The sequence below is a fragment of the Artemia sp. Qi Xiang Cuo genome, chromosome 11 (assembly GCF_049724085.1).
Source record: "Artemia sp. Qi Xiang Cuo chromosome 11, ASM4972408v1, whole genome shotgun sequence".
NCBI classification, from domain to species: Eukaryota; Metazoa; Arthropoda; class Branchiopoda; order Anostraca; family Artemiidae; genus Artemia; species Artemia sp. Qi Xiang Cuo.
In genome coordinates this window covers 65,445,766-65,458,832 of record NC_142804.1, presented here as the reverse complement: position 1 = coordinate 65,458,832, position 13,067 = coordinate 65,445,766, and the positions used below count along the sequence as shown (strand labels likewise).

Sequence of the window (13,067 nt, the reverse complement as noted above, 5' to 3'; positions counted from 1 at the left end):
TTAGGAATCGAGAGTTCTAGTGCCTTTTTTAATAGTCAAAAGTGATCAAAGGGCAACTGCCCCCCCCCACGCCCTTTTTCTCCACATACATCTGATAAAAAATATTGAGGTAGCCATTTTGTTAAAAATAGTTCAAAGATCATATAACAAAAACGCCTTTACAAATGGTCATTTCGTTAAAAATAGTTCAAAGTTCAGATAAGAAAAACTCCTGTGTCGACACAACCCCCCCCCCCCACAGGGCCGAGGCAGGCAGTGTAAGCATTGCTCTGGGGGCATATATGGTTCTTATGGAAGGTATGCTCGTATAAACTTCCGAGATGGTTCATTTTAATGGAAATTAAAAGTTGTAGTTCATTTTCTCAGAGTGAAAAAAGACCGGAGGGCAACTAGCCCCTCCCGCCCTCCACGCCTTTTGGTGTACCGGGTGGATAAACCATCCGATAAAAATTTCAGGTGACCATTTTTTTTAAATAGTCCAACCATCATATATTAAAACTCCAGGATCGACACAACACCCCAGGGCCCAGGGACAGACATTGTAAGTTATACTCTGGGGATATATATGGTTCCTATAAAAGGGATACTTGTATAAACTTCAGAGAGGGCTCATTTGATTGAAAATAGAAAGCTCTAGTTCATTTTTAAAGAGTCAAAAGAAAACGAAGCTTGATCTAGTGCCCCCACGCCCTTTTCCCCCAAACCAATCCGATAAATATTTTGTGATAGCAATTTTGTTAAAAATAGTTCAAACATCAAATAATAAAAACTCCGAGATTGACACAAACGCATTTTTTCACTTTAATATTGTTACTTTCATACCAGTTTTGATACTTTTACGAATATTTGATTTTTTTTTAAAGTTTGATTTTGAAATATTGAATTTTTAAAAACTTGAAATTTTTTGCAATCAAAAACGAACAAAAATTGATTAAAAAAATATTTCCGAAAAATGAAACCCAAAACGAACAGCAGTTAAATAAACAATCATAGTAAAAACATACAACAAATAATAAAATAAATGAATAAATAGATCTCAAAGCGAGTAATGCTTAGATTGAATATGAAAATCAAGCTTAAAACCAAAAAAAAAATATATTCCTATTGAAGTATAAAGAAAACTTCAAACAAACAGAAATTAAATAAACAATAAATGCAAACAAATATGCTATAGATAGCATTGTGAATGAAAAAATGAACCTTAAAACCTGCGGCACGCGGACTGCATGCACAAGTAACGCATGAATCGAACAAAAATCCCTACACACAAGTGTTCGGGTATGATGTCCTCTTTCTGTTGATTCCGAAAACCTTCCGCTTTATCTACACGCTACCATAAACTATGAGTACCTTGAACAATATCTAAAAGCCTTGACAACATCAATTTGAATATTTGATGTATAATGACGCCAGTTGATGTAAGAACCATCCGTTCGACAAATTATTTCACTATAATTATATTTCTATTTTCAATACTGTAAGAACTGGAAAAGAAAATATTTTTAATATAATCCGTTTTCAGTTAAGCACCAATGACTCAATATGCCCTTGGTTTTTATTTACAGCTAAGAAAGAAGGCAATATCCAAACACTTTTTCGTAGGGAAAGTACATTCGTCTTTAACAACTTTAAAAAGAGCTAATAAATTCAACTGAGTATTTGATGTATAATGATATTAATTGCTGAAAGCACATCAGTGTAAAATGTTAGTATAATTTTAATTTTTGTTTTCAATATTAAGTACACAAGAAAATATTTGTCATAAAATTGGTTTACAATAAAGCGGCAATGACGCAGTAGGTTTTAGACTTTTACACTGAGAGAAGGAGGTCATACCCAAACTCTTGTTTGTGGTGATTTTTGTTCGTTTCAAGCTTGATTTGCATATTCAATTTAACTTTTCACTCGTTTTAAGATTTATTTATTAATTTACATTAATATCTATTGTATATTTGTTTGTTTAATTTCTGTTCGTTTTAAGTTTCATTTATACCTCAATAGGAATTTTTTTTTTCGTTTTAAGCTTGATTTTCATATTCAATCTAAGCAATACTCGCTTTAAAATCTATTTATTCATTTATGTTATTACTTGTTGTATGTTTTTGCTATGATTGTTTATTTAATTTCTGTTCTTTTTGGGTTTCATTTATTCTTTAATAGTAATTTCTGGTCGTTTGAGTATGAATTTTAAAAGGCCGTTGTATCTGCTGAGCTTAAGTTTAAAATGGCCTTTACTTTTCTTTGAAAAAATTTTTTTGGGAAAGTTTTTTTTTAGATTAACTAGTACAAGAAGCATATAGTCCCATTCTATTCTACCAACTACAGACAATCAAAAGTCAAAACTTTAAGCTCAGAAATAGCACTTGCCCCATTTGTCCAAAAAAATCTTTATTGCTTTCTTTTATAAGTCTAGGGTCAGTTTTGTCGCACGAAAGCAATTTCGGCTCATTTTTAGAGATTAAATGTGAACTAACATCGACACAAAAAAGCTATGAAAGCTAAATAAATTTACGTATTGATTGAATTCTCCTAGAAGTAGTTCAATTGCGTTTGCTAATTGTTTTTCTTACAAGAAAATTAATAAACAATAGCTAAAACAAATTCTTAATTCAATATTTGTTATAAAAACATTTCGCATGCAAAGAACAATATCTTGCGAAATAGAACACAGATTTCTTGAGATTATTTGCAGAGGACGAATTTCACTTCTTATCATTGGTTCTGGAGAGTAATTACATTTAGACGAGCAGCGGTGATTATAAGGTGCAGATTAGTAGCAGTTTACAATACAAAATATTCTCTTTGATACCAGCAGACGTATCCCTAGAATACTAACGGTGGATAAACTTCATCCCTGCGAAATTGAATCTATTTTTTTCATTTTTATTGAGGGTTAGAGAAAGGAGGTGGGATTCCTTGTATTTTGTCTTTGACCGGAAAGGAGCTAGTCGGTCAGTTAGTATTGTATCAGACATTACCGACAGATACAGGAGGTACAGAGATACAGGAGGTGAGTGGGTAAATTTTACCTATCTTTAGTATTTGCATATCTCTTTTTGCTTTCAGTCAGTAATTTGACTTCTCAATATTTTAGGCAGACTTGGATATTCAATTTAATTTTTAATTCTTTTAAGATTTCTTTATTCTGTATTTACGTTTGCTAACTTAATATTTGATATAATCGTTTACTTTATTTTATTGCGAACCTGCCTCTGCCTTTAATTGCTTTTTTTTAGTTGACAAGGACGTACCGATATTAGAAGCAGGACCGATGTGTCTGCTGTGTGGCATGATGAATACGCCTTTAATCAACTCGTTTATTATTTACGCACATATTGCACACCACCTGGGACAAAAAAATCGTCAGCCACGTGGCTTTATGATGACTTCGTAAGAAATGCTTGTAAAGCCGCATATGCAACAACATTATGAAACTCCAGATTTAAAACTTTGATTCCGAGAAATCAGCCGATACATTTCAATGGAGAATACTATTCGTTAAAAAACAGTCTCGGGGGAGGGCAGGAGGATAAAGTGCCGGTTCTGCCCACTCAGAAAGTGCCGCGAAACCACCCACCATGGTGCTTCATGCCGGAAGCCATTTCGTAGCTAATATTGGCCATTATTGTGCCTAAAGTGTGTACCAGAATAGCCCAAAGATGTAGGAACGTCAGTGGTTCAGAAGAGAATAGTCTGCTTTTTGGTCTGATTTTCGTCCCGATCATTTTGAATAAACATTATCCGATTTCATCGATGTCAAAGATCAAGGGGTATAATTTACCACCCTTAATATTAATTTTCCTTAGTACCCCCACCCCCTTTATTATTCTAGGGTTAAATATTAGCACTAATACCAATAATTTATGAAAAATATTCAGTAATTGTGGGTATATTATTGAATTATGACATACGAGTTCAAACTATTGAATTATGAAAACGTTAAATGAAAGCGTTAAAGATATTCTTATGAAACTCTCTTTTCAGATGGTAACTAACTTTAATTCCTGCCAATCAGGTGCAAGAACTAAAGCCCGTAACAAACAACTCTCAAAATAAAGCTTTAAAGGGGAAACCTACTCCTCAATAAAATTTTTTGACGTGGCCGGAAATTTTAGGTCCTTTGGCTTCTAGGCACGCTTTACAAAAAAAAATATGATCAAGACTAGTTGACAAGCCGAAGATGGGGAGGTTCCTCTCACAAGAGCCATAGCGGTGCCCGCCGAGTGTCATACTGTTAAACTGCTGGTTAACGTAGCAGGACCATACGCTTCTTTTGCTTTGCCCTTCGTAAAGAAGCCAAAGGAATGTATCCTCTAGAAGAACAAAAGACAGAACTCAACGCTAGGTAGGAGAACAAGTGAGGACAACAGAGTTATCGCGCAACCAATTTCGGAGCCACAAGGACCCTGACCGATGGGAATCCAGGTGCCATTTGCTGACTGATTGATTGATTTACAAAAGAGGCAAAAGACAGAACTCAACGCCCACCTTTTCCCCAAACATCCAATCAAAATTTTGAGATAGCCATTTTGTTCAACGTAGTTGAAAGTTCTGGAAATTAGGTTTTTGAGGATGGCAACCACCCCACAGCCCTAATTACAAGGGTTGCAAGTTATTCCCTGGGGGAATATAACGTTCTTATAGAATGCGTTCCTGTATATACTCAAAAAAGGGCTCATTCGATTGGAAATTGAAACGACTAGTGCCCTTTTTAAAAGTCGAAAATGATTGGAAGGCAACTAAAACCCCTTCCATGCCCACCATTTCTCCAAAAACATCCAATAAAAATTTTTAGATAGCCATTTTGTTCAACGCAGTTGAAAGTTCTGGGAATTATATCTTTGAGCAGGACACCCCCCACAGTCTTCAGTTCAAGGGTTATAAGTTATGACCTGGGGGCATATAAGGTTTTTATTGAAAGCTTTGTCGTAGAAACCTGAAAAAAGGCTCTTTCGATTGGAAATTCCAAGGACTAGAGCCCTTTTTAATAGTCGAAAGGGATTGGAGGGCAACTAACCCCCCTCTCATGCTCGCCTTTTCCCCAAACACATCAAATCAAATTTTTAGATAGGCATTTTCTTCAATGTATATGAAAGTTTTTGGGAATTAGGTCTTTAAGGATGAACCCCCCCCCACATCCCTCAGTGTTACGGTTGTAAGTTATTCCCTGGGGGCATATAAGGTTCTTAGAGAAAGCGTTGTCGTAGCTTCAAAAAGGGCACATTCGATTGGAAATTGAAATGGCTAGTGCCCTTTTTAATAGTTGATAATGATTAGAGGGCAACTAGCCCCCTCTCACTCCCACTATTTCCCCAAACACATACAATCAAAATTTTGAGATCAACATTTTTTTTTCAACGTAGTTGAAAGTTGTGGACATTATGTCTTTCAGGATGACACCCACCCCCCCACCCCCCCCCAGCCCTCAGGATAAGGGTTGTCAGTTATGCCCTGGGGGTACAAAAGGTTTTTATAGAAAGCGATGTTGTAGAACCTTCAAAAAGGGCTACTTCGATGGGAAATTGAAAGGGGTAGTGCCCTATTTAATAGTGAAAAGTGATTGAAGGGCAACTAGCCCCCCTCTCACGCCCACCATTTCCCCAGACACATCCAATCACCATTTTCAGATAGCCATTTTGTTCAACCCAGTTGAGAGTTCTGGAACTTATATATTTGATCAGGACACTCCCCCCCAGTGCCCTCAGGGCAAAGGTTGTAAGTAATGCCCTGGGGGCATATAAGGTTTTTATAGAAAGCTTTGTCGTAGAAACTTCAAAAACGGCTTATTTGATTGGAAATTGAAAAGGCGAGTGCCCTTTTTAAAAGTCGAAAGCGAATGGAGAGTGGCTAACCCCCCTCTCACGCCCACCATTTCCCCAAACACATTCAATCACAGTTTAGAGATAGCCATTTTGTTCAATGTAGTTGAGAGTTTTGGAAATTATGTATTTGAGGATGACAAACCCCCCAGAGCCCCCAGGGCAAAGGTTGTAAGTTATGCCCCGGGGCATATAAAGTTTTATAGATAGCGTCGTCGTAGAAACTTCGAAAGGGGGTCATTCAATTGAAAATTGAGAGGCCTAGTGCCCTTTTTAATAGTCGAAAGTGATTGGAGGGTAGCTAACCCCCTCTCACGCCCACCATTTCCCTAAACACATCCAATGAGCATTTTCAGATATCCATTTTGTTGCAGTTGAAAGTTCTGTAAATTATGTCTTTGATCAGGACACTCCCCCCACAATCTTCAGCGCAAGCCTTATAAGTTATACCCTTGGGGCATATTAGGTTTTATTGAAAGCTTTGTCGTAGAAACTTGAAAAAGGGCTCATTCGATTGGAAATTCAAAGGGTTAGTGCCCTTTCTGATAGTCGAAAGTGATATGAGGGCAAATAACCCCCCTCTCACGCCCAGCTTTTCCCCCAAAAATCCAATCAAAACTTTTAGATAGCCATTTTGTTCAATATAGATGAAAATCTTGGAAATTAGGTCTTTGAGGATGATAACCCCCCCCCCCATCCCTCAGGACAAGGGTTGCACGTTATATCCCGGGGGTATATAAGGTTTTATAGAAAGTGTCGTCGTAGAAACTTCAAAAAGAGCTCATTCGATTGGAAATTGAAATGGCTAGTGTCCTTTTTAATAGTCGAAAGTGATTGGAGGGTTACTAACCCCCCTTCACGCTCACCATTTCCCAAACACATTCAATCAAAATTTTTCAGATAGCCATTTTGTTGAGCGTAGTTGAAAGCTCTGGAAATTAGGTCCTTTAGGATGACAACCCCCTCATAGCCCTCAGGGCTAAAGTTGTAAGTTATGCCCTGGGGGCATATAAGGTTTGCATAGATATTGTTGTCGTAGAAATTTCAAAAGTGTTTTTTCAATTGGAAATTGAGAGGGCTAGTGCCCTTTTTAATAGTCGAAAGTGATTGGAGGTTTACTAACCCCCCTCTGAAGCTCACCATTTCCCCAGACACATCCAATCAAAATTTTTCAGATAGCCATTTTGTTGAGCGTAGTTGAAAGCTCTGGAAATTAGGTCCTTGAGGATGACAACCCCCTCATACCCCTCAAGGATAAGGTTGTAAGTTATGCCCTGGGGGCATATAATGTTTTTATAGAAGGCGGTGACGTAAAAATTTCAAAAAGGGCTCATTCGATTGGAGATTGAAAGGATTATTGCCCTTTCAATTTTTTATGGAAGGGATGGTTGGTTGACTTCAGAATAGGCTCAGTGTTTCTCCCTGAAAAAGACATGTCAATATAAAACGAACAGAAATTAACCAAAATAACTTTTTTGCACAAAATAAGTTTTAAAAAAAATGTAAAGAACTCCATTAAACCAAAAATGAACACAAACAGAATCAAGTAATTTACCAAGCATACAACTACCACAAATCAGTATCAATAAATAAATGAAACCCAAAACAAGCAGAAACTAAAATATGTCAAACTCAAAACGAGCAGAAATTAATCTGAGTAGGGTTCTAAGTTCAATGCTTTCTAAAAGCCAGAATATAATATGTACTTTACTGAAAAAATTCTTTTAAATGTTTTCAACTTTAAGAAATTTAAATGTTTTCAACTCTTATAACTTTAAGAAATCGAAAATTAATTAAGATTTTAAGGAATAAATATCAGCATATGTATATTAAACTGACAATGCACATTTTTCTTAAGAACTTCATTTGAATTTTTTTCAGTAAAGTAAAAATTATATTTTGGCTTTTAGAAAGCATTGGGTTTAAAACCCTACTCAGATTAATTTCTGCTCGTTTTGAGTTTGACTTATTTAAATATCTGTTTGTTTTGGGTTTCATTTATTTATCGATACTGATTTGTTGTAGTTGTATGCTTGGTAAGTTCTTCGATTCTATTTTTGTTCGTTTTTGGTTTAATGGAGTTCTCCGCTTTTTTTTGAAAAACTTATTTTGTGCAAAAAGTTTTTTGATAAATATAAATAAAAAATAACAAAGGCACTACATAAGAAAATCATCGCTATGTTCACCGATTACAAGTCGGAGATAAAATAATCGAGAGAATCATCGGCACTCATATTTTTCAGAGCATCAGCTTTCAGATCTTTAGTGCTGTCATCTATCAGCACTAGCCGGTCGGTAATTCCAAAACGAGAAATAATTTTCCGGTTTTATACGATCTTGGGAAATATACTAATTTACAGCATTTAAAATACACCTCTCCGTATCTGAAAGTCTTTTCTGCTTTAAAGGTTGGAAACCAGAAAAAAATAGAATTCTTGGAGAGCAAAAACTATGGTAAAGTTTATACAAGCCTCGAAGACTGTACCTTCCTCTATTTGGCGAGGTTTTACCATACAAAATAAATATACATTGCAAAGTACTAGCAACCAGAGACGAGTATGTAGCCAAAAGAGTAACAGAGAAAGTAATTCCAAGCTATTTTATCTTTGAAACACACTCGAGTAGCATTGTACCCACATATGAAAGAGGAGCAGGGTTATGAATATTAAAACAAAGAAAGTCCAACTTCGCCCAGATTATCAGTCAGAACATGCAGATTTTTAGCGAGGTCCAACCTAGTATGACTAACTAACAGTAAGCCATCAGCAAACGCAAAATGACTAACAACCAGTGTTGCCAGCTGTTTCCACCTAAAAGTGAAAATGCGCTGAAAGCCCCATCTTTCTAGTGTAAATTCGCCAAGTGAACGATTTCCCCCTTTAAAAAACAAGCCGATTCGAAAGACTCAATGCGCAAACATCTACAAAAAAGCGCAAAATCGCGCAAATTCACCCCATCTGGTCACTGCTAACATCAACGTTTAAAAAAAGACACAGTAGGAGACAACAGTCACAGACAATCAGCAAGCACACTTTCAAAAATATGTGGAGACAGTACATTACCTTGTCTGACTCCATTTTTTAATGGGATTGGCTCAGTTATATCAGACATCCATTTCAAGAGAACAAACCAATTACACTACTAATATTGGAAAACATTTACGACAGAAAAATTGACTCCTGCTTGAACTAAGAAATGAAGCGCTTGCGAATGTACGCCATTGTCAAATTTTAAATGATTGGTCTGGTCTGCATTTTCTTAATCGCTCATTGCCTTTGAAATAAGGGTTATTTGAAGCAATTTTCAGTAGAGATTGCCTTTAATTAACATGGAAAATTGTAAATTGATTTTAGACTCCTTACTTACATTTTTTTAATTTTGCGCCTTTTTTTTATTTTAGCGTGCGAGAAATTAAATAATATTTCACTATGCAAGTCTTTTATGATACCTTGGATACTGAAGCATTTTCCACACTTACTTATCTAGTCTTTCTGTCTAAATTCATTAAATGTGTCGTTGTCATCCTGTTATTGGTCTGTATTATTTTGTGACATCAATGTCTTTTTTTTACGCACCGGCGTCGTTTTTTTTTATGTGTCACTGTGTAGTTTCATATGCCATCTTAAAGAAACAAAAGTTCCATTTCTAAGATGCAGCGATGGTGATCAATTCTCTTCTTCCCTCTTTATGATTTTTTTATACCGATGGTTATAATCATTCCTGATTGTATTTATTATGGACTTTCTCCAACCCATCCACCTAGTAGCCCAGATTCAAGCAGCCTGTAATCGTCAGTTACAGAGGAAAACCACAGTGTCGGTATTGGTATTAACTACTATATTATCAGTTTAAAGAATTTTGCTGATATTTTCGTGATATTGACATTCATATAATAAATGTCGTTTGTTGCAAAGAAAGATGAAGGATTATTAGTAATTACAATGTGATTGGTTTGTAGAGTAACATAAAGAAAGAGAAACGAGAAAAAACGGGGTTTTTTAAGGGTTTTTTTTTTAAATTTATAAATAATTTTTTTATTTATTATAAATAAATAAATTTCAAAAAATGGGGTTTTAAATGGGGTTTTTAAAAATTTATAAATACCAACATTTAGGTCTAGTTTTGAATTCAGGTGATTTAAGAATAAATGAGTCGTATTTCGGTTTTCTCAAAAGAGAAGCCATCACTTTAATAGTCCCAGATATAAACCTTGTAACACTTTCCCAATCACTTAATCAGACACGTCAACAACCCCTTAAGTCTCAAAGAGTGTCTGCAAGAAATGCAATTATTAAAATCAGGAGTCAGATGACATGGCTCTCAAACTCATTCAATGCTGTTTCGTTTTGGTTTGAGCGAATGAATGTTTTTCTTTTATTTCTCAGTTATTCGCTAGTATCCGTCGATGGCGGTTCAATTTTGAATTTTTTTTTTTTGCAAATCACTGATATTGGTGAATGACTCACTTTTATTTTTGTTAGGTATTTGGTTTTAATTCTTAAAATTTTTGGGCTTTTATTGACTTTTATTCATCTTTTAATTTTTTAGTTTTTTTCACATTCACATTGATTTTCCATGTTTTATTTGTTGGTTTGTTCTTTGGCACTCGCATTGATTATATTTTTTCCTTTCGCGCTGAAAAAGAGAGGCGTTTGTCCCCTCGAAATATTCGCTCTGCTGTGTTTTTTCAGTATTTTCATTTGGCCTTTAAATACCACATTTTTGCTCGTTGTTCTTTCTTTATGTTATGTCGTGCCAATGTGGTTTAAGAAATTATCTTCGTAGAATAAGTTTTATCTTACCTTTTCATTAGATGCTATTACTTTAGTCTTGCTTATCTGCAAGCTAAAGTCGCACGGGTTCAGAACATTAATAATAGCGACACCGCTGAGAGTGACAACTGCGACATCTTTGCTGGTGCCAGTAATAGCCGTCTCAGTCGTGGTCTGAAAATTGTATACATATGCCTTTCCAACTTCATAGGAGAACTTTGGATTCATAGCTGTAAAAAATCGTAATTAAATGAAATTAGTGTAGCCCAGCCACAAATGAAACATTATATTAGGTTAAATATTTTAACTTGAGTAACTTTAAAAAATCTGGGATTCTTAACTGTGGGTTAAGGCTATAAAATACCAATGACGTCTAAAATTTTTTTTTTGCTTAAATCTATTCATGCCTAAAACCACAATTGTCTAAGAGGTTTCCTTTGGCTATTTCAAAATTATGAGGTTAGAGTACATGACCACACTTTTGTCAGTGTTGCGAAACTGAACCATGCAAACAAGTGTGACAACTTAATAATTTAAATTTACAGCGCTTCTCGACGGCAAATTGTTGATCACCAGCAAACTGTTGCGTTCCAAATATAAATACACCTTAATAAGTGGTTTGGAGCTATTTTATTTTTTTTACTGATTTTTCGCCTAAGTTGCTTTTTATTAAATTTAGCATGCGCTACTATCAAAACTACACAACTGCACATGGAGGTATATCTCATTAGAAAAGAAATTCCTGATATTTCATTAATTTTTAGGATTTTCAGGTCAGTTTAAGTTTCCACTTAAAAAAATCAAGTTTAAAAAATCACATTTTATTTTCACAATACTTGGTACTTTAAATATTGCTGCTGGTTATTAATTTAAAGCTGATTTTATTGACTCTAAAGCCACTAAGCAAAACCGATTAAATTAAACCCTAAGACATTACAATTTAAAAAGCTATAAATTGGGACAAAAGGCAAAGAAAAGATGTACTTTGTTTCAAACATTTCTACTGATAACAACACTAATTTATCACGATGGGAATTCAGTTCCTATTTTGATACGTTTTCTTCCTACTAGTTAGAAGACTTCTCCTGCTGAAGCTGAATACTTAACCAAAATTCTGCAATCACCCATGGTTATTGAACAATGTTTTTTTCAAACTTCGTAATTTTGGAAATTTTGATATTTTAGAAGATTTTTATTAATGATATTGTCTAGGGAAGCATTTCAGTGTAGCTTTGAATACTAAATTCAAAATCAATATCAGAGTTGCTTTATTATTTTTAATTTATGCTTTAAAATTCAAAAAAATATAAAAAAAAATCGTATCAAATATTTTGATTGACGGAAATGTCTGATTATTAATTCCAATTTAGCAAAAAAGTGGTATTAAAACCACATAGTTTATTTCTTGAAACAGGATGGATTTTGTTCCGAGGATCATCATAACCGGATAAATTCTTAGAATTGTCCTTATAATAATCTTTGCCTGCCAAGACCTGCATGAGACCTGTTGCCTCTGATGATGAAAAATCTTACATAAAATATGATAAAAATGAAATCACAAAAAGAACAAAATAAGAGGAACAAGAACAGTATAAATTGAAAAATAGCAAAAATCTCTAGGAAATTGATAAAAACATGCATAGAATAAACAAACTTACGTAGCAAGCATTCTGATGCACATGTTGACCGAGGAAGAGGGCCTGCAATTAGAAAAGTTATTAATTATTTACTCAGGGCATTGCTAAATTACCAAGGTAAGTGAAGTAAGGAGTCGCTGTGGCCAATCAGAAAAGCTATCGCTTATCATTAAAAAACGTTGCCTGAAACTCCTCAGCCACACATTAAACCGTCCTGAAGGCACGATATGTCGAGACGTCCTTGTCTGCGAACCAGCCCCCTCCTGGAAACGTAAGCCAGGAGGACAAAAGAAGAACCTGTGGCTAAAATGTTTTTACTTTTATAACTTTAACAAATGAATAATATTAACATTTTGATTACTAAATATCAGTAAATGTATATTGAACTGAAAATACACATTCATTTGCATTTTTTCAGTAAAGTGCAAATTTTGTTCTGGCCTTGGAAAGGCATAGGGGTTTTGCACCCAACTTATTTTAATTTCTGCTCGTTTTGAGTTTGACTCGGTTAAGGATTGTAATTTCCGTTCGTTTTGGGTTTCATTTATTTATCGATGCTTATTTGTTGTAGTTTCAAGCTTGGTAGATTTTTTGATTTTAGTTTTGCTCATTTTTTCTTTAATGGAGTTCTTTACTTTTTTTTGAAAAACATATTTTGTGGAAAAAGTTTTTTTAATTAATTTCTGTTCGTTTTATATTGACATAGTCTTTTCAGCGAATTAATTAAAAAAACTTTCCGAAAAATAAGTTTTTCAAATAAAAGTAAAGGCCATTTTAAACTTCAGCTCAGGAGGTACAAATACCTGTTAAAATTCAAACTCAAAACGTCCACAAATTAC

The 13,067-nt window shown here is 34.7% G+C and overlaps 1 protein-coding gene across 1 annotated transcript in view; it reads right to left on the bottom strand.

Annotated features, from left to right (window-relative positions):
• Positions 1-10,819, bottom strand: part of LOC148947250 (vitellogenin-like) — a 35,695-nt gene extending 24,876 nt beyond the window's left edge. Inside the window, exon 1 of the mRNA XM_089096546.1 lies at positions 10,622-10,819. Coding sequence (XP_088952672.1) covers positions 10,622-10,819 — 198 coding nt within the window. The remainder of the gene's footprint in view (positions 1-10,621) is intronic.
• Positions 10,820-13,067: the final 2,248 nt, after the last annotated feature.